The sequence below is a fragment of the Apteryx rowi genome, unplaced genomic scaffold (genome assembly GCF_003343035.1).
Source record: "Apteryx rowi isolate R43461 unplaced genomic scaffold, aptRow1 scaffold_414, whole genome shotgun sequence".
Lineage (NCBI taxonomy): Eukaryota > Metazoa > Chordata > Aves > Apterygiformes > Apterygidae > Apteryx > Apteryx rowi.
The window spans coordinates 47,049-74,510 of NW_020450647.1; the positions used below are offsets into that span (position 1 = coordinate 47,049).

A 27,462-nucleotide genomic window follows, 5' to 3' on the forward strand; every position below is an offset into this window, starting at 1 on the left:
CCGCCGGCGGGAGAGGCGCGGAGCTGGCCGGGCGTTTGCCGCCGGCGGCTGCCGTGCCGCCCGGCCTGCGGGGCGCGGACACCATGGCCGGTGAGATCGCGGATCTGAACAGCCGCGATGCGCAGAGCGTGTGCGAGGCTCTGGGGCGCTACGAGGACACGCTGCGCGGCGCCGTCAGGGAAATCCACGTGGACATCCAGGTGTTCAAGCAAGGGGTGGGCCGGCAGGTGGAGGAGGTGCTGCGCCTCGCCAGCCCGCTGGCGCGCACCGTCTCCGAGCTGCAGGAGGAGAACCGGCGCCTGCGGGCGCAGCTGGAGCGCCTGGCCCGGCAGGTGGAGGCCCTCGGCCGGTCGGCGGGGCTGCCGCAGGAGTGGGCGGCGGAGGCGGTGGGGAGCCCCCCGGCCGCGGGGCCTGGCTCGCCGGGGCCGGCCAGCAGCAGGTTCTCCAGCCACGCCAAGCTAGCGGTGACTGGCCGGAGTCAGGTAAGTGCTGTCCGTGGTTGTGGCGGCAAGGGCTGCAGGGTGTGCAAGCACTTGGGTGTGAGCGGGTGCTGTCGTTGGGCTCTGCACTGGCCCTGGGGAGTGTTTCAGGACATTGGGCTTTTCTTGTGCAGCAGAGGGTCACTGGGATTTTGGTAGCTGCTCTGACGGATGGTCTTGTCCCTGATACCTAGAGAAGTCCTGATCGTGGCCTGCTTGGTCAGACTGGGATCTTGGTTAGAACTGCAGCAACCTGTCAGTTCAGTGTGGTGAGAAGTAAGAAAAGAAGTTGGGACAGTCTCAGCTATCTATGTATGTGTGTATGTGAGTATATATGGATCACTTCTGGACTGGATTTGGGGGGATTTGTGTGGCAGCAGTGCTGTTTGCCAGTTGGCACATGAACAAAAGAGTACAGCATAGTATATAGCAGGTGGTAACACGCTTCCCTGAGATGGTGACTTAGCATCCTGCAGCGAGAGTTTTGCTGCGCAGCCCCTAAACTGCACTGCTGCAGCTGGTCCGAGAACTGAGCTCCACACAAACTGTCATGGTCTCTATGACCTAAACTAGCAGGAATGGACACACATTCCTCCCAGTGATAAAACTGCTTCTACAGCACTGTGGAGCCTTATAACCTGGTTCGTGGAAAACCCAGCTAGTGGGAAGCTCAGCTGACACTGAAACTTTTTGTGTAATGCTTTTCCTAGATGTTTGGCTCTCTGGAAAGAGCTGAGAGTTTGGGTATGCTCCTTAACACCAAGAGGAGGCAGCTAGACAGTGCACAGTTATTCAGCCACATAAAACACTATAATGTTAGAGACTTGTCTTTTACAGATCACAACCTATTTCATATAAACTTGATTAAGCAAGGTTTTGCATGGGACCTTTAAGGCTGTTGGAGCATGAAAACCTGCCATATGGGCTGTCCAGGCTTTGGGGATGGAAAATACAATCTTGGAAATGAAATTAATTCAAAGTTAAATTGCTGGGAATGAGCAGAGAGTCTGTATTGTATTCCAGCCCTTTTCCTCCTCACTGACTGAAGAATGGGACATACAGCTTGCCATAGCTGGCAAGTGTTCCAACACAGTTATGGCAACTTCTGCCTTTTCCCTCAAAGGACAAAGCTGAGCAGCATGCACATGTTTCAGTTCCCTTCTTTTTTGCCCTGTGGAGCCATCTGTGCTTGTTTGCACTGCAAGGAGCAAAAGTGAACTGAGTGACAGAGGAGGGACAAGGGGATGTGATCTCCCACACCATCTCACCTGATCCATCACTGCTGCCTAGGTGTATTGTGTACTCTGCATTCTGTGATCAGTCTTGCATAAGAGTTATGGCTATATGCAGCTCTAGGTTTTTGTCTGGGTTAAAGCTCAGATTGTGCTTTTGTTTGGGTTGGAACCTTCCCACTTTGCTTTGAGGGTTCAGGGAAGATCACTGATGTACTGATAGTTCTACACTGCCCTCCCAACAATTTTCCCCTGGAGGGCTGGACAAATTCAGAGTTAGCATAGCTGACCGGGAAGGAATCTTAGTACTCAGAATCATGGGGGATGCTCCCGGCTACACACTGAATGCATGCAGTGAAAACATGGTTGTGTGGGTAAGGCTGTGATGTGGCTATGCTCAAACGGCTAAAGCAAGAGCCTAAACCTGTGTGCTGGTCACCCAGATTCTCTGTTGAAAAAAGTGTTCCCTCAGTTGCCTGCAATTTCTGCTTATATGACCGAAGCACTTTAAACAGAGAACCATAAATGGTACTGTGTATGTTTCCAGGTGAATGAGTGGCTGTCATAAAACTGGTGGCACTTCTAGCTTTAGTAAACACTTCTATAAGTGAGATACAAGGAGGAAATAATACTGTTCTGGAAATAACAGCAAASAAGATGTGCTCTTTTGCTCCTGAAAACGTTTATTAGTTGAGTTCCTTTTACTGTATGGTCAATGCAGTGTTTATACCACCAAAGGCCTGGCTTCTGTGTCTTTCAACATTTCTAGCAAAATGTTTGGATAAGAGTTAATAGTTCCTTTCTCAGATTGCAGATTGGATACTGGAGATTCTGAGCATCTTCAGTATGTGAAACATGATTTTGTAATATTGCTAGATTATTTTTCAAGGCAATTTCTTTGTAAAAAGTAAAATGAAGGAGTTTCTAGCATAGATCAGAAGTAAAGACATGAACCTCCTTTTAGTTCTCCTAATCTTTGGGCAATCCCCGCTGTGCTGTCCTTAAAATCTGTTAWACAACAGTCTTAAGTGCTGCTTTAAGTGGAATCAGCTGCCTTTGGTCCTGGTAGCTCAATCTAGCGAGGGGATTGTTTTGGCAGGATCACCTTTTGTTTGTCCCAATTTCCTGCACAAGACACAGTGGCATCAGTGTAGTGTTGCAAAGGGTTTGTGCTGTCTGTGTTCCCCTGAATAGGGTTCCCCAGGTGTTGGGGAAGGCCGAATAGCAAAAAGGGCTTATTTAATAGCTTTTTATGGGGAAGTTTCAGTGTCACTGACTCCTGCAAAACTGGGTAATTTGGAAGGTAATGGAGTTTGTTAGCTTTAATACCACATGGTAGGCGGTAGTACCTTTCACTGAAATAATCTGGAGCCCATGTTGTTACACTGGGCAATCTTAGTTGTGGCACTCTTCTAAAGAATCTTAAAGGGAAAATTGCTCATTTTTCCTGCTCCATGTTGGAAATCTGGTAGATTTGAGATATTAATAATAAAAGATGACTTGCTTTTTGCATTCACAAGACTAGTAAATCCACTTGTTCAGTTGCTACAGCTAGATTTGGAACTATTTGGTTATTCTTTGACTTAGTCTTCAACCAGGTAAATCCTTCTGAAAACTGTGAATTTTATAAAGTAATTGAGGGCTAGACCTTCCGTAACTATATAAAAGGAAACAAAAGGTGTGTTTAAAAGACTTTAGAAATTAGCTCTATGGAACATTTCAATATCTTTGGATTAGGACTGCAGAGTAGGAAGGGGATGTCCAGATCCGGCCCTGACAGCACCAAATATACAAACTCGTGCCTCAGAACCCCTGGGACTGGTTTAAAAGTTATGATATTAAAAAAAAATTAGGATTGGGGTTTGCCTTCTGTTTTTTGTTTGTTTTTTCTTTTTTGAACCTTTATGCAGTACTTGTGGTATRTGTTTTTTTTGTCCATAAACACTGGGGCTAGGAGCTGGTGTGAAATTACTGGCTAATGTAAAATGATTCCTGGAACTGGAACAACATGACTTGATCAAGATTGTGAGAGTCAGTCWTTCTGCAAACTAGAAGTCATTTTTTGTATTTTCAGGATGTTTACATCTTTTTAATAATAAGACCTATATGTAGCAAATGATATTTGGGCCAATGAGGTGGTCTTCTGTGAGACTAGAACCCCCACTGTAATAGGTTCTATATGTAAATATGATTGGGACGAAAAGATCATAGTCTAAAAACCATGATAGAAGCAACATTACTTGGCAAGTAGTACCAACTGGTTCTCCTGTATATTGTATGATGTCTCAATGCATTAGTGTTCCATTCTCCAGTAACGTTGCCCAGGCAGAAGGTGGGGGGGAGGAGCTGCCTTTTTCCCCCCCCCCCCCATTTACAGTTGTTTCTTCTGAAAGAATTGTGCAATTCTCTCGTCCCGTGGTGTTTTATTTTGGCAAAACACCTGAGAATAGCATTTTAGCTGTTTAAATGCTAGATCTGTTCCATCATTTTTTTATCTGATACAAGATGCATCAGATGTATTTCTCAGTGTAGGGGACAGGTCTCTGTGAGTCAGAGATGTCTCCCCTCTTCCTCCTGATGCTTAGTGTTTCATTGTTCCAGTCAGGTCTGCGGTATGGAGGAAGTACCTATGAAATTCAGTTCCTTCCAGTTCCAGATAATTTTGACTGTTGAAGGCAGTAGGGGAATTGTCACTTAAACATGAGTCCTGATCATTTAAGGATCTTAAGTTGCTGAGTTGACAACCCCATGTAGGGTTAAAACACTGATGATCAAAAATCCTGTATACATAGCGGCTGAAATTTTTATCAGGCTGGATTTGGATCACTTTGCTTTAAGGATGGAGAAAGGGGGCTTTGTATGTTTTTGCTTTAATTTTCCTGATTGCGGGAAGAGAATCCTTAGCGTTGCTGTGCACAAGAGCAGATTCTACCTCAGATAACTGTACCTCTCCTTAATCCATACATAGGGGGTGTTTGTCTGTACTCAACTCACAGTTGTGCACAAATGCACTGCTTTGACTGCAATGTCTAATGTTTGGCTGTCGAAATAACCTTCATATGAAGAGTCCTGTCTACCCTTTCTTCCCAGAGGCTGTTTTATATAGCTCAAGATTCTGACCAAAATGTTTCTGTCCTGGACTTGACCTACCTGTGCCCAGAGAGTTGCTCTAACCTTTCTAAATGAGGCTAGTAAGCTGCACTTGTCATGGTGAGTTAGCAAGGATTAGTCAGCATTTCCATGAATACAAGAGCCTGCTCCCGTAGCCTCCCCATTTTTTTCTTGCTGTGAGCTCTGAGGAAGCTGTAAACACCGTCAGCCTAGGGTTTACTTCTGTAGCAGTTCTAAAGTTTGGGAAGTTTGAGATTCGACATGGTATCCTGGCCTTATTCTTTGATTATGATCATGTCTGTAATGTCCGCATTTTGGCTCAACTCTTGCTGCTGCTATCTAGAGATTGAAGTTTTTGCTAGTGCATGATAGGAGACTGCTGGCAATTTTTCCTCAAAACTGGGGAAAATAGCATTTAATTAAAAAGATGTTGAAGAGTGCTTGCTATGGAAACTGGGGAGTCGAAACTGGGGAGTTATTTAAAAAAAAAAAAAAAGCCTAGATTGTCCTTTACTGAGTTTTTGTCTTTTTTCTTCTCCTTTCTTTTTCTTCTTCTGCCATGAAATGTGAGAAGCTGAGTAAGCTATAGAGTAAAATCAGAATGCAGCTCTGTAACATGTCAAAGGTTGGGGGAAGTTTTGAAAAGTTACCGAGTGTAAAAAGAAGAGTTTAGAAAGAGTTGCATCTATTTTTTGCTGCCTTTTCAATGGGGGAAGCAGATTAACTCATTATTGTCCGTGATGAGAATTCATGGTTCTTATGAACTGACTGGGGCTGAACATTGTTGGAAATGTGATTAGAAACTTTTGCTTTCCAAAAATACCCCCAGCCCATTAGTCTATCAGTCAGCCTTGCCTACTAGTCTGCAGTCAGAACCATGCTAATTTACAGAGCATCTTCTGTTGTGAGTCAGTTTAAGCCATATTCAGAAAATAAGGGCAAGGTGAAAGTGTAGCCTCTCCCAGTAGAGGAGGGTATACTGTGAAGTAAGTTTACAGAAGCTGCATGCTTGGACCACTTACTGTGGTAAGACTGTAGAGATTGTATTTCATTCAGTACACAGATAATCCTGTGTGGTGAAGTCAAAAACAGCAACTGTATTTTTATCTCTGCAGGAAATAAATCCAAGTATCACTTACCAAAACCCAGTAGACTCTATTTTTCTAAGTTTGCATGTGCTGCTGTTCTGGTAATGGAGGCTGTTTGAATCTGTTTTCCTATGCATAGATTTCTTTTCATCATCCCTGAGAATTTTTCTCCAATAAGTATGAGCAGGCAAAATCAGGTATGTGAGTTGAGCAGAGCTGTCAGCATTCTCCTCCTATGCCCCATGCTTTGATGGTACATTGGACATCTAGCTTCTTGATCAAATAGGCATTTTGAGGCTTAGGCTAGCTTAGAACAGCACCCTCATGACATGGGAGATCAGCAGCAGGAATACATTGACTTAGGAGTCAGCAGGTCTTGTTGCTGTTGCTAGCGCTGGGGAGGGGGTAAGCCACAACACTTTTCTGTGCCTCTGTTCCTCTTTCTTTTCACGCTGCAGTCTTTCTTTGGCAAGGGCTGATCTGTCTGCCCACTGTCGTTATGTACATTGCCTTGTACAGAAATACCCTGATTTTGGGTGAGCTTCTAGGTGTTGCTGGATTATGTTTCACCTGTAAACAAAGTTGAATCAGAGCTGCATTCAAATGTTTTTAAAAAATCAGCATGAAGTGATGCTATTTGAATGGTCACTTTTCCTCCCCCAAAATTACCATGTCTCTCTGACCTCTTGCAGACCTGATCAGTCTCAGCCATGTCCAAACTGTAATGGGAAAACTGGGGCCCTCCGTGTATATGAAGAGCTGAAATTCAATACTTAGCTCAGGACTAGGCATTAAAGTCCAGCCTGCACCATCTTCTTAAAGTTACTTAGATTTGCAATTGCAGTTTTGCCCCATCTGTAACAAAAGGTACCAATAAACTTTGCCTTAATTACTGTTAACACCATCTTAGCATGACATTATATTATCAGTTTTAAGTAACTGCTGGAAAATATTACTCCTCAGTGCAATTATAGTAACTAGAAAATGCCTTTCACAGAACAATATAATGCCACAAAAGGAAGCTAAACAGGCATTAAGCGCACAAAATTAACCTATAGCATATTGTATAAGGATTTCCTTGACTGTCAGCATAGCTGCCTAAATAACAAAGGCTGAGATACTGAAATCCCCATCAGAGATTTAGAGATGTGCCTTCCATCAATTATCTGGACATCTTAAAAAAAATTAACTGTCTTCTTTCAAATGCATTTGATTCCTGATAATGTATTGTCCAGCGTTGCAGGGGTTTGCATTGCCTAACAAATGTTGGTAATAGGTGGAAAAAGTCTTTCCTCTTGGGACATTGTAAATGCAGGTTCAGAGAGATCTGTTTCAACAGTATACATGTAAAATGGTGATTTCCATGGTTCATATTTCCTGGAGTATATGTCCTGTTATTTGCCATTTCTAACTGCAGTGTCGGGATTATTTTCTTACATTGGCAGAAAGTTGGGGTGACTTACACTCACAGCTTTTGTACAGCTGTACAATGTTGACAGACTGCAGGAAGGACAGCGGCAGAGAACCTGCCCACTGTGGTCAGAGCAGCAGAGAGATGACTACCGGCCTAGGACCACCGGGGAAGATCTAAACAAATCTTAGCTCCCATTGTGTCTTGATGGCACCCGACAGTTAGACAGCCCAGGAGTAACTGCATGATACATAATGACCTGGGATGTACAGGCAGGCAGATTAGGTGATCCAGTAGTACCTGACATTACAAACTACGAAACCATCTTAACTCTTAATTTGGTAAAGAAAGTCTGGATAATTCCATTTCCTTCTTATTATAGTCTTAGGAGAAAGGAGTGCATTTCCTGCAAATGTTGTCTTGGAATGGTGGAGTTTCAAGGTTGCCTCGATCCTCATTTAGATGCAGATTTTTTTAAATTGACTGCGGCGTAGCTGAAGGCACCTGCTGAAGCTGCCAAGGTAGAATTGTTCCTTACTGTCCATTTTTATCCAGCCTAGCTGCAAAAAAGGTTCTGTGAAAAGTGCTTCTACCATTTTTCTTCAGAGATTATTCCATGCACAAAAGATTTCCTCATATGTTCATAGTTTTCAAAGCTTTTTCTTTACACTGCAGGGTTACTTACTGATAGAGAATACTTGGGTTACCTAACAGACTATGGCTTTCTGCTCTAGTAGAAGAATTAAGAAGGACTAATTGTGGTGCACTTCTTGCTCGTATTTGGCAGCCTGGCAGCCTTGTTTGCCTTTCCCCACACATCTCATCTTTCCCCGTTTCTGATGTATGAGTGATCTCTTTATATGCAAGGCACAGAGGGTCAAATCTTGCCTTGCAGAAGTCACTGGTAGTTTAAATGTAAGAGAAGGACTGATTTCATCCAGCATGTGTAACAAGAGAGGGAGGTGCCTCTCACACAGTCAGATAAACAGCACCTCCAGATCCAATGATTTTACCATGACTCTTTTGATAATTGCTGCTTTTATGGAAGGCTTTTGAAGACATGGATTTAGGTGAGAATCCCATATGTCTCTCATTCTTTTGCAATTTGACCTTGTTGCAGGCAAAATCTTGAAGACATAGCGGAAGTGCACCTTAGCAGTTCAGAAGGAAAAAAGAAAAAAAAAAGTTTGTATTTCTTTTCTGTCTAATTTCGTGATCTGGTGCCTGATTTTTCTGACTGCGTAGAGTTTTCACTACTGGATTATATATTTGCCTGTTGAAGCAGTTTCCAGCTGAGGATCTCAAAGGTCTTATTTATTTGAGGTGAAGCAGCCCTACAGCTGTGGAAAGTATTATCACTGTACTTTACACAGCCATATCTGAGCTACAGAAAGATTAGTTCTAACAGCAAGCCTGAGTGAGGAATGCAACTCATTAGTGTTAACTTTCCCTCCTTCAGCTTATCCAGTTCCTCATCTTCTTGTTGTTACATGGGTTGTGTGAATCAGTACTTCACATTACTAAGTACAGATATATGTACTTGTACCTCTGCTATTTACAATCTACATAGCCAGCATTGACAAAAGCAGTAGTTACGCACATTGTAGAAATGGGGCAAAGTGCCAAATTGTCAGAAGCTCAGCACCTCCAAACAAAACGTTTTTTTAAGCACTTCAGTTGCACTGTGCACAGCAGAACCAGACCCCAGACCATCTAGTGTTCTAAAAACAAAACAGTCTTTCCCGTCCTCAAGCCTGGCATCAATTTCTTCTACAGCACTGTTAGCCAAAATGTGGTCATTAGGTGGGCATAAAGTAAAGTTATGCAGCACCTGTCACTGCATTAGGAAGTCAGTTCACTCTGTAAGATGACACATGATCTTTGCAATGACCACCTTATTGGACTGTTTTGCTTCCTTGCTATCTTTGCTTTCACTGTAATACTGCATCCTTCCTCAAGTGGACTGGTCTTTGCCATAAGGACTGGGAGACATAGGAGTGCTCTCAGTCCCTATTTTAAACACAGTGAAAACAAGGCTCAGAGGGATTTAAGGTCCATTCACGGTAGTGGCCTTTCCTCAAGAATGCTTTTTTTTTTTTTTTTTTTGTTCTGAACTTTTGACGTGTTGAGCTCAGACTCCTGTTGATGCTGAACACCCAGATGAAGACAGAGGGAGCTGCAAGTATGGAGGTGTGTGGATATCCACACTGTAGGTGGAGATCTGCAAAGTCAGGCACCCAAAATTAGATACTGTGTTTCAGAATTTCAGCCCAGACTACTTTTTGAGGATCTCACAGGAAAAATTATGAGAGATCTAGGAATGAATACTGATTTTTATTTTTTTTTCCCCTAGCTTGTAAGTAGGTCCACACACTCTGCACTGATATTCGGCTCATTCAACTCACAGTTGCTAACATTAATGGCTGAACAATTCTAACTGCTGACAAGCTATCCAATTTGCAAATTTACCTCCCAAGAACCGTTAGCTCCCATCTAAATCACTGCTGATTATTTACCGGAACCACCAACATGGAGTGAAATGCTGGTGCTATTGAGGGATCAGTAAGAATGTTGCCTAACTTTACCTGTTTGGGTTTTTTTTTTGTTTTTTTGAGTTTTTTTGCACACTGCACAAAGTGTCTGTCCTTAACACTGTAAGAATTTGTGTCCATGTGTGTTATAGGTGCATTCTACAGAGTTGTGTTAGCTGTGTGTTCTGTTTCAGTTCTGGGTATGGGCAATAATTATTGACTAGGACCTCAGTTACGCTAAGTACATCAGTAAAAGTTCTGGACCTCCTGATTTTGCATGGTTTATATGATTAATGTTTGGTGAACTTTCTTCAAGTGAATTCTGGCTGCTACTGCTAACTAAATTTATTCATGCAGAGTAATTCTTTGATGCATGTAAAAGTTTCAAAACAACTTTTATTCTTTTAAGATTACAAGATCTGGCTACAATGAAACAGATTTAGTTTAGCAGCAGTAAGTCAGACTGTGTGTGTGTGTATGTGTGTAAGCATTTTCTGTGGGGATAACAGTCTAAAAAATGAGCAATATTATTTTTGATTATCATGAGAGACAATATTATTTTAAAGATGTTCTTTCTTCTGTGTGATGTGTTGTAAAACAAGTTTGCACACTGGATTTGCAAAATAATTCATCACTGCTTTTGTGACTAAACTGAGTAGCCCAACTTTGTTGGATGTGARCTCTTCTGAAAACCAGGCCCTTAATGGAGCATCTAAATGAGAGAGATCCTTGGAAAATCAGTAGAGCCTAGACAGTTCACAGCAGTGCTTTTGCTTTTAAGAAAATTTTAGATGGTGGAAAAGAGTGAGAACTTCTGAATATCCCAACCTTCCCAAGACAGTTTCTTTTCTCTGTTTTTATTTAAAAAGAAAGGAAAAACAAAAARAATTCTCCTTGTTCAGCTTGAGACACTGAACTTCAGTATGGATTTGTAGAACTTGCAGTGTATATTAAGGCAGGCTAGCCTAGTTGTGGAATGGACATTCTAAAATCCAGCTATCTTAGGTGCATCTGGAACCTTAATGGGGCATCAAAGTGAAGCTGATTGTCACTCTTGTTAATGGGGCTATAAGCAACACCATACTGATGCTGTTTTTTAAAAGAGGCATCTCTTATGCGTTTTGATAGTAAACAGACAAAGGAGTGTCTTGGCTCATTTTGTAACCTCTGAGCCCTTACCAAGCAGAGTGATTAAATGCATTTATAACTCTAGGAAGAGCATCAGCTTTGGAACTAGGCAGAAGTACATGAAATCTCCTGGCTGAGACACTTTAAAACACCTTCTTTTCTGAAGGTTGAAAAAACTGGACCTTCTGTGCTTTCAGAAAGTCTCCAGTCCTCTTCTAAACTTTTCATCCTTTTGTTTGAAAATTGTATCCAGATGATCCTGCCACTTTTTCTTACCTAGCATAGAATAAATTGACATGAAAAATCTGACCCCAGGTTGAGAAATAATATGCAAGCCAATATAATAAAATATACAATTCAAGCTGAGCCTTAAAGACAGTTCAGAATATCTCAATGTCTTGCCACAATTCCTTATGTGTTTTATTGTGATATATCTTTCTAAGAAATGTGTTTACAAGGCAGTAGGTCCTCATCTTGATTAAGTATATAAGTCAGGCTGATGGGGCTTTACCACATGTTGATGGTTTCTCCAAATAATGCTGTAATCTTGAAAAGCCTGGGTACCAATACTGATCTGAAAAGGGCCTAACCTTATATTTAAGGGAAGAATTTCCCCTGACTTCAGTAGTGTAGGAGTGGAGCTCAAATTCTACATAGTACACCTGCCTTCCATTGAAATCAGTTGGAGGTAGATGCTTAAATATCTAGAAGGATCAGTATCTCAGCCCACAACTGTGCACTCTAGGACAAAATTGTGCTTAGACTGTCTTACTGTAATCAGACACAAGTTAATAAATTTTCAACAGGACTTCAGACCAAAGCAGCCAAGAGCTGTACTTGAAATAATAAGAGTTCTAATATCCCAAATAATGGATATTATTAAAATATCCTGTGCATTCTGCAACATCTAACAAAATTAAATATGCTTTTAAAAATCTCTACAATGCTTGGAAGTCATCGTCTGGTGTTCTTAATTAAGTTTGGATGAGTGTAAACAGATGTAAATAGCAGACAAGTGCTGGGAAATGGTTTCTGTTGGTTTATCTCGAGTTGACCATATGGTTTCTGTATTTTACATGAGATGTATTTTTCCACCCTAGAAACAGTTTTTTCTAATAATGTACAGTGAAGTTATGGAATAAATATGTAAAATCAAACCAGCATTTTTTCCATGTTTCCTTCTTATGAAAAGCAAATGGAGAGAGAAATTAAGTTATCACATGTATACATACTGCCCCTTTCCCTTTCCCTTTCCCTGTTCTGTGTTTTTTATACTTATTTGCAACATACATTCTTCTTCAGTATCTACCTTCAGTCTTTCTGTCTGCCTGTTTTTTTTCTTTTTAATTTTGTTTGAATTGAGTAAACATAAGGGCATGTTACTTTTTTTTTTCTTTTTTTTTTTCAATTTTGGGGCTATCTAGTAGTTAAATGGCTATTTAGAATAAATTCAGACTTTTTCATGGACTTCATCTTGAGGAATTTGACTATACTGCTTTTATTCATGGACTTCATCTTGAGGAATCTGACTATACTGCTTTTACAATCTGTTTCTGGAAAGTGACATTTTTTAATTGAAGTAATCATGTGACTATGAAGCAGTTTCTTCTTTTAGTTCCTGCAGCCAAAACTCATGTAGTTCTGTGTTGATTACAAAAACAAAAAAATTGGCTGATTTTCCTGGAATTAAATTGGAAACATTAGGGGAAAAAATGGTGCTTTTTCCAGAAAAAGCTATCCTTACAGAAGTTGCAGGTTGTAATTCAGATGTAAAGTTCTGGGATGATATTTATGTTCTATAATACTTTTACCATATGTTATCAGAATGTGTCAAATGCCACTTTTTATGCAGCAAACAGAAAGAAATTGCATACCAGAAGCATTTTATGTGATGTCTGATAAATGTGTAAGCATAAAGCTCTCTATAACCCAATGTTAAGAGAAGTTACGGACTTGAATCCACAGTTTATATTGAGGGTGAAACACTGACTATTTCATAAATTATCTCAATGCTTTACTTGAAAGGATATAAAATATTATAGAAGTAAAAATATTAGAACTGAGAGCAGCAGAACTGAGAAGAGCAACTTAAAATCAGAAACAGAATGTTATTTGTATGGAATAAGCTTAACCTTGTTTTATATGAACTGTACAGAAGGATGATGGATTGTTTTTTAGTAGCCTGAAAACACCTAAGCCATATAGTTATGTTTATTCATGTGAATAATCCAATTCAAGAGAAGGGGGCTCTTCAACAAGTAAAGTTTTGCAAGGTGCATCTCTCTTTCCAGGATGGGGCCTCTACTGTTCTTGCATCTATTTTCACAAAACCATGCCAACCTTGAGCCTTCTGAGGTCATGGACGCCCTCAGCATTTGGTACCTCCAATATACCCAGATCCTGCAACGGCTTAAACATATGTATAATTTTGCATGTGTAGGTAGTCTGATTAGCTTGAATCTGCATATTAGTGTGGGTAAGGTAATGTGCAATCTGCAGCCTTTGATAGGTTTGGGGTAATTCTGTGGAAAATGGCCTAGAAACATCTGAATACAAACAGCAGTATTGACTATAGAAAAAATACTTTAGATATGTGTAGGAAGGGCAGGTGCTTCTGTTAAAATGTCCRTAAGCAATTCACTAAAAGATACCCCTTAGGTCTGCTATGCATCCTCCAGTGCTCCAGCAAAATCTTAGTCCTGTTGAAGTCTTTTCCCATTTACTTCATTAAAGCTGAGATTTTTATGTCTAGCCKAATGTAATTTGCAATGATTTTGGACTTATTCCACCTCTGTGAATGTAATGGGAGTTTTGCCAAGCATAACCAAGGCTTTGTTTCCAAATATATGATTAAATGAATGGCAGCTACCTTCACCTGTTGTTTCCCACATGTAGATGGAAGTTTTTGTCCACTAAAGCATCTCGGACTTCCATGTACCCTGAATAGGGTGGATGGCCTTGTTTTAAGTTACATAACATTAAAAACACAAACATGTCAGACTTTCTGACATAAAGGGAGAACCTAGGAAGGTCAGATCTGGAATTACAAAGCTCACTTATTTCTCGTCTCCATGACTGTGCAAGGTCTTATGTTTATCATCAACACAGTGGAGGATGATGATAGGTCTGTCTACCAAAAGTGGAAGAGCCCTCCTAAGTGCATGGGGCCTGTGGGAACGTTATGCGAGGGTTGACACAAGTCCTGCGTTGCCAGTGCTCACTTTACAGGTTTGGCTTTTGGGGTCAGAGAATTGTTCCCATCCTGTATTGTAAACACTAGCATGAGGAAGATCTGTTCTTGGCTGGGGTCTCTGGATACTCCCCTAACTCTTGCTGCTGTTTGAAGTTTAGCTGTTGTGTCCATTGTCTGTTCTGACAGAGTGTAGACCTGGATGACCACCACAAACCTGAGTTTAGAAGAGTTTTTAGTTCTTCCATCATTGAAAATGGGCATCAGTCTTCAGCAGGTAGGAATGGGAAATGAATGAAGTAGCACTACTTGTAGAATAGCAGATCCTGGCAGGCACAGAGCAGCCCTTGGATGTTGCAAGCACTAGAATCTGATATGGTTTTAGCATGAATACTGTACTGTTTAATTTTGTTTCCTAATTAGGAGTTTAATTTTTAAACTTCACTGTTAAGCATGCACTGTAGTGTTTGATTAATTAAAGCCTATTATTGTTACATTATCTCAGGGTATTAGTGATGATAACGCCTGTTGTTCTGTGTGCCATTGTAGCCTTACATCTCAAAGCATTTTGCAAATCACTAATCTAATTTAATCCTTCAGTAGGGAAAGGATTTATCTCTGTTTTAGAGAAAATTGAGGCACACATCATTTCACAAAACCAAGAAAAGAACAAGAATGCTGACTCCTAATCCACAATAGGAGATTTGGGCAGCAGGGGAGGTTAATCAGATGCAGATGCCAGTGGATTAATCATCTGAGTAAGATGCACTAGCTGTGATTCGTGTAGGACAGGTATACCACTGCAAGGGTTGTACAACCAGGGTTGTATTTCAGTTTCTGCAGTGTGCTATAAATGGTATATAATGTCCCAGAGGAGGAATTAGATAGAGTAATTGCAGTATCTTGTAAAATAAAGTTGTGCATGGAAATTGTTTTGTAACTCTGTGAAAATCTGCAAATAAATTTACCTCCTCTCTCCTTTTCTTTTTATTCACTAGGTCGGGCAAAAGTCTCCCATGAACTGACCTCTTTTCACATGTCAGACTCTTCTCCTGAAGCTCATGCCCCTGCAGTCGCTTTACAGATGCCCCACCTTCCTGTTACTGCAGTAACCAGGATATCAGAGAAATTTTCAGGAGAAACCATCTCTTCAGCAGGAACAACTAACGTGTCTGCTGGCCTGCTGGGACAGAGCAAGAACAAAAATGAGACGGTAGTGAAAACTTCCAACCAGTCAGGTAAGAGAGACAAAAATCATTTGCTCACTGATGCTGTGTCTGCTTGCACTTCTTCAGGAAGCTGGGGGCAAGGGTTGTCCTTTGACCTCGTGAGAACTGTGAGACTTAATTTCTAAGGCTACATATCCCATAGTGAGACACTCTGATTTGAAATACTGTATGTCTAGGTGGAGCTTTAAGCCATAATGTCACATACTATGAGAACTTCTTGCTCCCTAATAGAGATGAGTGTACAGTGCAGCCTATCCTCTAGCACAATTACTCAAGAAGTATTTCTTTTCAACCTAGCCAACTATTTTAATGAAACTTGCAGGAGTTTTTAGTGCATTGAGATCTCAGGCCCCTTGTGAAGTTAGGCTGATGTTGGCCAACAGGTTCAAAAGTCATTTGGAGGGGGGAATGATCAACAGCAGACAGACACATACACACAAGAGTCAGAGTGATTGCAGAATCTTATTTTCTCTCTCAACTAAGTTTAAAAGAAAGAAACTCATCTCATCTGATTCCTTCTCAAGTCAATAAGGTTTTAATTTYTGAACTGTATTTCATGCACACTTAGTGATGGTGACATTTATAGCTCAGAATATGTATATGGGTCAGAAATTACAGAGACAGATCAGAGAGAGACCAGATGGAGAGTGAGGGATTATTTGCAGATTCTTTTTTTCACCTTTTATTAAAGGTAAGAAAGTAGCAAAACCTTGTCTTTTTTCTTCCTTTTCAGTGAAGACCTGGAACTCAAGTTCATTGAGAACAATGGGCTCATCTGCCACTGCAGGTGAGTGTTCCCATCAACATTTCCTTATTCAGCACATGTTGAAAGGGATTCTGTGCTCCATCTCTGGGGATTCAGACTGAGTGTCTAGTTCCAGTTTCTAAGCAGATTCAGTTTCCAGCATATCATATCATCTCCTTCCACTGTATCAGATTCTCTGTTGGTTCAAAGCAAGGGATGCTTACCCATATTTACACAGTGGTGTACATGTGTACTGTTAGCAATCTTTGCTGTTGAAACAATAGGTGCCAGAAAAGTGAGGTAGAACAGACAGCTTGAGAGGTGAACATTTCAACTGACCTAGTGAAAACTATGGCTGAATGCAAGGTAATGTAATTTGGAAAGTATTGGGCCCACCCTGTGGGTGTTGACACAGCTTCATTTGAGCAGAATAGCAGCAAGTAGTCTCCTTCATATATGTGTGTCAAAGGATAAAATTCCTTAAGGACTTTTGGTTTCAGTCTAAATAGATGAGTGGAGCTCTATCCAAAAGTACTTCTGATAGATGTCACCAAGCTGTTAATTGTCCACACAATGAACTAGCATTTGACTGTGGCCTCAAGTGTCAGTTTAGCAGAGACATAGTTGGTGTAGAACAGTGATCACACTTCTTCATGGGGATCACACCTATATGCAGGCATATAGCAGGGTGTTTTTAGTTAGAAGTCTAGCTGATCTGGATTCCTTCTAAAGGCAACTGGGAGAGATTAGCCTTCCAGAGGGTGATTTGGACAACRATTAGATTGCATTGTTTCTAAGATGCCAGTCTTTCTTCTTTGTCTATAGAAGGAGCCTAGTATAAATGAGTTCCTGCCTTGTGCAAAGAGTTCTGGCTTTAGAGTGTTACAACTGGGCAAGTCACTCCATTATTCCACATTTACAGAGCATAGCTGGGGTTCAGTGCTGGCCTCTAAGAGACAAAGCACAGAAGGTGCAGCCTCAGGGGTGGAGGGAGGAAGCTGCAAAGACAGTTTTAAGCCAGCTTTGCAACCTTCAGAGTCTGTTCAACTTTAGAAATAAAATGGTTTCTGGTGGAAATTAGGTAATTTAAATTATGCTCTCAATCGTGGCAGCTTTCCCAGGACTACTTATGTCTGCCAGAATGACTGTTGAAAGCTGACCTGTGGCACCATTTCTTCCTTTCACTGAAATGTCCATGGCACCATCTCCAGAGTGCCCTCCTCAGAGGTCTGCAGGAGGGCCTGAAATGATCTGACTCTTCCAACACAGTTGTATCAAAGGCATTCTCCCACAGTCTTTTACGGCCTGTTTACACCCTCCTTGCAGCAGTGCAACAATTTTGTAGAGGGACCGAACCCCTGGGGAAAATCCCTCCCCAGCTTGTTAGCTTATACTGGAAGTTAGACAGAGGCCTGCAGCTTTTCACTGCGGTGAGTAAAAATCAGTGTGTGGCTGAAAAGGATTGAAAACATGAGAAAGGGAGAGAAGTTTCAAACCTGATGTATCTTCTTTCTTCCTGCTTTTTATACAGACAAAACCACTTCTGTCACTAAATCTGTCTCAGCCACGAGCTATGGGATGAGTAGTGGAACCAAAACTGGTGAAAGGTAGGCATTTTTCATGACATTTTGTTAGACCATTGTGCTCACGATCTAAATAGACAGGTGGTCTGCTGGCTTAGAGAAAAGGTGAGTCCCAGCTGCTGTAACTTAAGCTCATTAAAGGTTGTGAGCCTTCCCAAGGGGTAAGTGGAGCTGTGATGGGAAGAGGTAAAAATCTTTCATAGAGCAGCTTAAAGCAGACCTAATCAAATAAGGCAGACTTATGGTGTTAGCCAGTGAAACTCTGCCAGCACTCAATTATTGTTAAGGGGAGCAAGTTGTGAGCTTTATATGTTTGCAGAGGAGCTGCAGCTTGTCTGTACCTCACAGAAGCTGGGAAGGTTATGATTCAAAAGTGATCAGACACCATGTTAACAGAAACTGAATAGGTGCCTGCAGAGCCTAGATACCCAGGCAGGGTGGTGCTGTTTTCCTTCATATACTTCATAGATTTAGTTAATGCTTGGTGAATGAGTCTCTGAGAAAAGGATATCTTCCTATCATAATGTACCCTAGTCTCTGTCTTTACCAAAAGCAGACTTTGCTTTTGGTTGGTAGTTTGCTGACTTCCTTAGTCTAATCCCCCCCAAGAACGCCACTGTATGGGATGGGTTTTTATAAGTCCCCAAATGGTCCTTTACTGGCCATGTCAGGCCCTTTGAAGACACTTAAAAACATAGTCAGCTGCATCAAAGTTTGTATTTTAGGCTTATTTTTGGAAGCCAATACATGACTACTATCAAACATTCTTAGTTTGACTGGCCTAGAGTTTAGCTTGTAGCTAAATGCCTTGCAGGATACTGAATACTTTCAGCCCTACTCCAAAAAGCTGAGTACCAAACATTTTTGATTAATTGAGAGTCACAGTTGTTTAGTATAGGATTATACAGTATCACAATTACTACTGGAATACTCAGGTGTCCTGAGCATGCAAAATATCTATCAAGAAAAATGGGAGGACAGGCAGTTTAAATATCCTAAACTGGGCTTGCATCTGCCTTGAAAATTATCCCAGATTTGGCATTACATTTCTTCTGAGTTAGTTCCAACATCAGCACTTTGATGTTTGAGTCCTGATAAACTGAGCATCCTAGAGAACTCGCTGTCAGGATATCTGTCCTCCAGCAGTAACAGAAATAAATGTGTGACTTCAATTTCATTGTTCTTTGCCTCAGTTTTCCCATCTCTGTAATGGTGGGAGCACTTCCAAATGCCATGTGCGGCTTACCTCATTAAAGTTGGTGAAATGCTTTAGGGTTCAAATAAGCACAAATGAAATATAATCCCTTGCCTTCTGGATGAAATTATCAGTTTGCTTTCAATGAAACAACACTGACATGAGCTCAGGATTCTGTGTACTGTGAGTAAAAATTTCAAAAGTAGTTCCTGAATTACTATTCAAGTTCCATTTTTAAAATATGATTTAAAGGCATTTAGTGCTCCTGTGTGGCTGCAATTTATTTATTTATTTTTTTTAAGGTACATAATTGTTCTACTCCATGTTAGAAAGCCTTTGTGACTTGAGCTGCTATATCTCATTTGTAAAAGTGCCTTAGACATTTAAGTACTTAAATGCTGTTGTCTGTCAATAAAACTTTGGGCTTTGCTTAAATTGCTTTTGACTCATTCAGTTCCTCTTGAAACTGTTTTGGGAGGTTTAGAGTAACCAACAGTTGGACCTTTATGCTGACTCCTGGGTACAGCAGTTTGTTTKTTTTTTTAACTGCATACTTTTCATGTTACTTTTCTGCAGTGCCACTGACAGTTACTGTGATGTAACCCCCAAGTCTTGCTCCCCTCCTCCTACTGTACATCGCCAAGTTGAAAGGCGGAGAGAACTGGTGCGATCTCAGACACTCCCACGGACTTCAGGAACACAGGCCAGGAAAGCACTTTTTGAGAAATTTGAACAAGACAGTGGAAAGTATGTCACCCCTCCCTTATCTCCAGAATGGGTTTGGTAATGGGAAACTACTTTGTTAACTGTTGATGGCAGAGGACAGTTAGGGTAGGAGGACTCTTTCAGTGTTTGGATTTTGAGCTAAGGGGCTATGAGGTCACATACAGCTCTGCTGATGTCACAGACTGAGCTCCAGAAATTCACAGCTACAGATTACTCTGGCTTTAGAGTTGTTTAGCTGAAGAAGCAGATGCCTCTTTCCTGAAAGAGTGCTGTGAAAGCCTTCTTCTGCATGGTTATAAGAGGAGACTGGAAATACAGTGACTTTCTGCTGTCATTCATTAAGGGCCAAATGCATGCACTGTCTTTTATGCACCACGATCAGGGTATGATTTAAGTAGAAGAGGGCTTGGAATCCTGGCTTTAGTGAAATCAAAATGAGTTTTTCTTGCAGGACCAACAGGTTGAAGTTTCAGCCCTGTGTTTCTCAAATACTACCTTGACAAGGATGGGGCTGGGCGAGGTTGCATAGATGTAGTTGACAAGTACATTTAAGTTTTTTCTAAAATGTAATTTAATCTGGTCTCTGTGTTAATCTTCCAGAGGAAAAGGAGAATCCAGAGCTAAGCTGAAGAGGTCACAAAGTTTTGGGGTTGCCAGCGCTAGCAGCATTAAACAAATTCTGTTAGACTGGTGTCGCTCAAAAACCATAGGATACAAGGTGAAGATATGCTAGCACTTTCAGCTCTGTTTTTCAGAAGAATTTACCCCAAAAGTGTACTCAAAAAGTGAATGTAGAACATGCTTGACAGTGAGTTACCTTCCTCACTGCATTCCAAGATGAAGTTCTGCATGATGCTATATGAGCAACACTTTAAGACAGTGAATCACTGCATGAGACTCTGTATGCCTATCCAAGCGATGCATTAGTGTTGGCTGAAAGCCTACATTTTTGTGCATATGGATACAGACTTCACTATACACTCAGGCATTTTTTTTTCTTCGTTGCAGACTGTGATTTTTGCATTCTTGTTATGTATGGTAAGACCTGGATAACATCTTAACAGTATGTGGAGACTATGTTCCTTTTGTTACACAGCAGACCAAAGCAAGCTCTACTGGAGTTAAAGAAGTGAATTTGTATTAAATGGTGGGGGTTGAATCACTCAGTTTTCAGTGAGCTCATTCCTATGAGGTTGTATCAGTACAGCTAAGAGGAGAATTTGGCTGTTGAGATTTTATGAATTTTACCTGGCTGCTGCAACTTCCAAAGCAATTTCCAGGAGAAAGTAATAATTTTTCTAGTTTTTCATAATATGTATTCTTGAACGTTATTGTAAAATATGCATTATTATTGCCGAACTCTAAAACAAAATATACTTAAGCAGACCTAATGAAAATGACTTTTCGTCACTTACTAGAAAGGTTAGGGCTTGAATTTTRTATGTTGGGAAGGCAGCATGAAACAAAGAGCCCAAATATGTTTCATTTCACTGAGGCAATCAAAATTGACAGTAAGCTTTAGTACTAAGAGTCAGGTTTTGTAATAGGACTAATTCTTCCCATATTTCTACCTATCTGTGTGTAAACAGGCATTCAATTCAATTGCATTAGGCCTTACTGAATAGCAAAGCAAGCAATCATGGTCTTTATCCAGTGTTATACACTGTCACAAAATAGACCGTTCTTCAATTACAAATACTTCATAGGGGTAAGCAGTGGCCACAGTTTCCACAGATACTGAATTGGCACAATGGGCCTGCTCCAAAGTTCACTGAAGTTAATAAGATTCTTTGCAGTATTTTCAATAGGTTTTGGATCAGGGACCTTGAACGTGTATCTGCTTTGCAACTGCACATTTCATGCAAGAGCCTTTCCTTGCTGAGGATGCCAGTTCTTCTCAAAATATAAATAATGGATATACAAAGAGGGGAAGAAAAACATAAAGCCTGTGCTTTGTATGCTTACTTGGTTAGTGGGAGAGCAGGACAGAACACAGCAGTGAGCAAAAGCAGCTCTCTTCCCAGTTCCCTGTACTGCATTAACATGCGTATTTTTTCACCATGGCAGCACATTGATCTCCAGAACTTCTCCTCAAGCTGGAATGATGGCATGGCATTCTGTGCCCTTGTGCATTCTTTTTTTCCTGAAGCTTTTGATTATAATAAGCTTGACCCAGCTAATCGCAAGCAGAACTTTGAACTGGCTTTCACCATGGCTGAGTGAGTATCACATTAGATCTCTTGTGAAGTGCTTCCAGTTCAAGTCTCATGAAACCAGGCATCACTGAAGGGTTTAGTCATTCCTYTGGTAGATCCTACATCACAAGCTTACATGTGTCATGCCAAAAAAGGTAAAGAACAGGAACTTCAGTAGTCTAAAATCAGATGTGGTTTTACCAGGCACCTGATAATTCATTAGAGTCCAGATATAATCCAGTGTTCAGGTCTTTCACAGTCTTGAGGAACTTTCTGAATTCTGCTTTATCACCTCTGTGCTCCTAGCAGCCAAATGTTTTCACCTGCTGCATTTTACCCCAGGAACATGTCTGTATACACTAGACGATATTGCTAATGGAACTGCTACTTCCATATTGTATGTTGCCAGTAGATACTCAGTGTGACTTCTGTGTTTTTGCATTTCTTAATTGAGCAGTTTCCTTGAACTGAATTTCTTCCGGCTTTTCTATGACCAAGAAATGCAGAATCAGATGCTAAAGCAGCTGCTTTTGGGGGTTTTTACAGTGATGTTTGGTTAGCTCTGCAAAGTATTATTAACTGGGAAGAAAGCTGTTAGGTCTACAAGCTATTATCACTGCAGACAAAAGCTGTTCAAATGTCAGCCTGTGACTGTAGTTACCACATAGACCACAAGACTTGCTGTCTTCAATATCACAATAGTTAACCTCATGCATAGGCTGGCATTAAACAAGTTCTGCTGATGTAGAATTACAGAGGTTTGAATCTGTAGTAAGTGATGCTAGGACAAACTCAGTTCAGCTCAGTGAATATATTTGAATGCTTTGTACTTGTACAGGCTCATGTAAATGACTCCCCAACCTGCAGCAGAGGCTGGCTCTGCATCCCTATAATACAGCACTTGAATTAATTCTTTTGGCATTACTCTGATAAGAAATCTCAAAATGGTTTGTATTTGGTAGGCTATTGATTAGACACTTCAGGAACCTCTCTGGTCCATGTGAAATGTTGACTAACTTTCTGTGAAAGGCAGAACTGATTTAACTGTGTTCCTCAACTTCAAAGATCAGCAGATAAGGTCTCTTGGACTCCTGCAGGTGTTTCTTCTGTTGCCGGCCACTGTGCAGTTCAGATGGTGTTTCCTCTCTTCCTTCCTGAAATTAAATATCAGGAACAAAGCTTTGGCCTTGTCAGCACTGTCAAGACCATGCACAGCCTCATGAGAGAGCAGATGTTATAATGGAGAAAAACCGGGTCTGCAGTATTCAATTGAAAAATCCTATATGCTGTCTCTTTATTGTTCCATAGTGTACTTAGTGTCAAAAGCTCTAGGATGCACTATAAGGCGACTCCTTCACAGAGGTTATAAAAGATTGCTTGTAAATATGAGAAGCTAATATAAAGAATCAGACAGAGGCAAAAAAAGTGCTGTACTTCATGGAAAGTCAATCATTCTAACAATGTAAAGCATTTATTTTGCAATTCTCGATGTAGACAAACATTTGCTGGCGATAAGCCTATTGATGTAATTATACGATTTAATTCTGTAATTGCTGCAGCATAAACACATCATTTAAATTGGATGATTTTAGTAGCATTTACTTTAAACCAGCCTTAGCACTGATGCACTAAATTTGAGAAATCACCACGTGACCTTTGTTTGGACAGAGGAGAAAAAAAAAACCTACTTTTTTTTTTCCCCAATCATTTTGTTCTTCAAGTGATGGAGGATTCTTAATGAATTTGCCAATATCCATCATAAAAAAAGAAATCTGAGTTCATAGAGCACAAGGCATCCAACTTTTAGTGACAGTAGGAACTGGACATACAACTTAGAGCTTCTTTGACAATCTCACCTGCCTGATACCTGATTTGAATTTGATGCATGTAAATAAACCTAGTCTCTCTGGGGGGAAAAAAAAAGTAAACAAGCAAGTAGTTTTAACTTTTGGAAGTGGGCTTTGTGGGAGAGTTCACCTCCATTTGTACATTGGTTTGGTTTAACAAATGCGAAGGTTGTGTTCAGTGTAAATAGAGTTAAATCAGGGCTGAGAGCTTCTCAATATCTTAACCTGATGACTGCATTTTTGTAAAATGGAGAGAGCTAATACTGTGAGTCACACTCTACTGATTCTTTTTGATGCAGTATACCAGGGAATTAAATGAAGATGAATTTTTTTTTAAGTCATTATAAGTGGAAACTTCTCGACTGGTCAGTCATTTTGTTTAATAGTAGAACAAAATGTTAACTTTTTGACCCAATATCAACATGACTCATACTTGCTGTTTAATTGTTTGACTTGTGTAACAATAAGAACACACCATGTGGTATGTAGCTGGGTTCAGTACACTCTTTTCAATGAATTACAGGATGCAGGGATACATGGCTACAGCTTCCTAAAACTTCTGAAACAGCTTCAAACACTGGTACCATCACACTGAAGCTGTAGGGTTCTTTCAGAGCAATTTTTCGTTTCTTTTTTTTGTTTTTTAAGTAAAAACTTAGAGCTGGATTTGTCATTTGTCATTATAGAAAAGCTCTGAAATTCTTCAAGTTGGCTCTTCTTATTCAAACCCATGTCAATGGAATTAATTTGGGAAGCAGAGTTTTATGTATAATTATTTTTACTCCAGTTACTTGTCAGTGAGTTGAAAGAGACATATTTTTAGGTAGCTTATCTCTACAGTAAAACTGTCTTCAACTCTTAAAGGAAAGTTCCAGTGTTTTCCTATCCCAGTTTATGTATAAAAATAAATATAGGGGAGAACAGAAGGCCTAGGCCTCAACAGATCTTCTCTTTTCTGCTGGTCCAGATCTCAGTCTGGCTTCTGCTCTCCGGCATGATGAACATCTGAGATTGTTGTCCAAGTCACTCAAGCCATGGGAAAAGGGATATTAAAAAGGGGGGGGGGGGGAGCAAAAAGAATCCACAGCCACACAGGTCATTACTGGCACATCCCAGCTCTTCTCATGTTTTCCTGTTCTTTTTGACCTTCTTATAGTGTAATGAGAAAAACTCATGATATGCTTTGTTATGGAAAAAGATTCACAAACTCAAATGGCCCTGTTCGCTGAAACTTGGGCAGAGGAATGAGATACTGCGCTACATGCTACACACACCAGGGATGTGACTAGCAGTGAAAAAAATCCTACTAGGCCTTGGATAAGATCCCAGTTTTCCATTGTCACAAAAATTAAAATCTCCAACATTATCTAAGCTTGACCATTTCAYTGCTAAATTAAATGATGTGGATAACCCCCAGGATATTCTTATATGCCTCAGTGATGCCTGTTATCAGAGCAGCAAAGGAATCTTAGGAGTAGTTATAYGCCTTAGCTTGAACTCTTTGTTTGATGGATGTTTTATTATTACTACAGGAAAATGGCTCACTGTGATCGCCTTATAGAAGTGGATGACATGATGGTGATGGGCCACAAGCCAGATCCCATGTGTGTCTTCACCTATGTACAGTCTCTATATAATCATCTACGTCACTTTGAATGAAACCACGGCCACTTCTCCAGCCAGAAGGGTCAAGTACAGTATACTAATGGGAAGACTGATGTTTTAAAAATAGAATGCAGTGTTATTTTTTGTTCTAAAGTTTTTTACTATCCTTCTGCTTACATTCAGCTGTGTTGCTGACTGAAGTGTTGCTGAGCAGTCTCTCAAAGTGTTGATGACAACAGTATGTCAATAATAAAGAAGCATGTTTTAAAAAGACAAAAAGCGTAGGGAAAGGTAAATGCTGTCATTTTGGTGCTTAGTTAGTAGTAGGCTGTTTTTTGAATATTCTTGTGTTGTAAGATCACTGGAAGCTAAATTCCAGCTCCTGTCTCCATTAGGTTGGGGGGGGGGGGACAGCTTTATGCAGTGACAGGTAACTGCTATGAAGCTGTTCTCTCCTAAAATGCAGCTTCAACTCCAGAAGACAGCATCTTTCCTTCCACTTCTCTGTCCACCGTAACATAAAAGAAAGCACAGACATACTGAGACAAGAAAAACTCCATTTAGCAAATGTAAGCTTGACTATCATTAGGGCAACAAGCTCAACAAGTTCGAGTGTCCCAACAAACAGGACTTACACTGTTCTCTTACAGCAGAAAGAGAACATCAGCTCTTACCTACTGAGGGGGCCCCAGACACCACCATCTTGCACAGCAGTGTTTGTAGTGGTTGAATCTAAAGTGATTTTACTCAGGAAAGCAGCTGAGGCCTCTACTGGAGTCCTGGATTCATTTCTTGCTTATGAAGAATAGCAACAGCTGGGGCTGTTCTGTGTGAGGCTGTGTGCATGAATTAGGATTACAGGAAATGGGGGCGGTTAACAAGGTACAGGATCCTCTGAACACTTGTAAGAGAAGCAGGACTGCAGCATGCTTTGGCCTAGTGGCTGGAGGAGGGCAACTCTCTAATGGGGACAGGAATGACATTTTAATGATTCATTCAGTCCTTGTGCTGTCTGTTAAGTGGCCAAGCAAGGTGCAAAAAGTGTGAATGAAGTGGGAATTCTGAAGTGCCTTAGGCTAGTTTCTGATTTCAGTTAAATTAGTGCTAAATCCAGAATATTTCCATTAACTACAGTGGGATTATTCCAGATTTACAGTAAGCAAAAAGGTTATGTTTCACCCTTTCTGGCTTTTTGTTTGCTAGATCAACAGAGCTTTGTTTTCACAGTGAATGTTAAAAATCAATAAAAAAGCACACAAAAAAACTTAATTTCTTCCCTAAAAACAGGCTCATAGAAAATAGAGATGTCTGCTCATGCTAAAGAATGGTTTTTACCTGCATTTGTTTGTGCTCTTGGTAGGTATTTATAAAGATGATTTTGGTTCTGTACTGATGACCATTTATAATAAAATATATGTCAAACACTTCAGAAGTACAGCTTCCATTTAGAATGAAGTTACAGATGACAAAGTGTTCAGTTAACACTCAAAAAAAAAAGGGGGGGACAGGTAAGTTTGAAGAATTAAATGCAGTAAAAAGGCGCTACTCCCCTTAAAATACAAGTCCAGTACAGAAGCAGCAGTACAGCTTTTCTTGTAACACTGTCATTAATAATAATCAGTAATACTACTAATGGATATGATGAAAGACCAGCTATTAAATCAGTGAATAACTGACCAAATGCAGACTTTTTACCACTTAAGAATAAACACATCTATTGCATCTACCTCCCAGTTTGATTAATTTGTAAGGATGGCCAGGTAGACACATTTTTTTTCTAATTTTGCCATGAATAGAGGCTAGATGGTTTACCTTTGGTCCAGGGAAGCTCACATTTCCAAAAATAAATAAATAAATAAAAGTGAAATAGATGAAGCCATCAGGCAACAGGACTAACAAAAGAAAAAACAAAAACACAGAGGGATGAAATGACACTCTCCCCAGCCTCTGATCAGCTAACCTCAGCTGGTATTCCTCAAAGCTACTTTCTTGCATGCTCAGGTTTTAGTAGGTAAATGCTATCACCTCCCTAGATCTGCACATGCCTATGCAAGTTTAAGGTCCTAATACCAGAAGTCTTAGGGGGGGGTGTCTGTGCATGTCTCACTGGCCAGGGCCTGTTGCTATTATCTACTCCCTGTTATATTGCTGTTCATCACTGCAGGTT

General features: G+C 40.5%; 1 protein-coding gene across 1 annotated transcript; it reads left to right on the top strand.

Moving 5' to 3' along the window:
* The first annotated feature begins 83 nt into the window (after positions 1–83).
* Positions 84–27,362, top strand: SMTNL2 (smoothelin like 2). The gene is made up of 9 exons (XM_026075938.1): positions 84–482; positions 14,360–14,447; positions 15,169–15,408; positions 16,133–16,186; positions 17,676–17,751; positions 19,499–19,669; positions 20,249–20,366; positions 21,716–21,867; positions 25,223–27,362. The coding sequence occupies exons 1-9, from the start codon at positions 84–86 to the stop codon at positions 25,347–25,349; spliced, it is 1,425 nt and encodes a 474-aa protein (XP_025931723.1). The 3' UTR covers positions 25,350–27,362.
* The last annotated feature ends 100 nt before the right edge of the window (positions 27,363–27,462 follow it).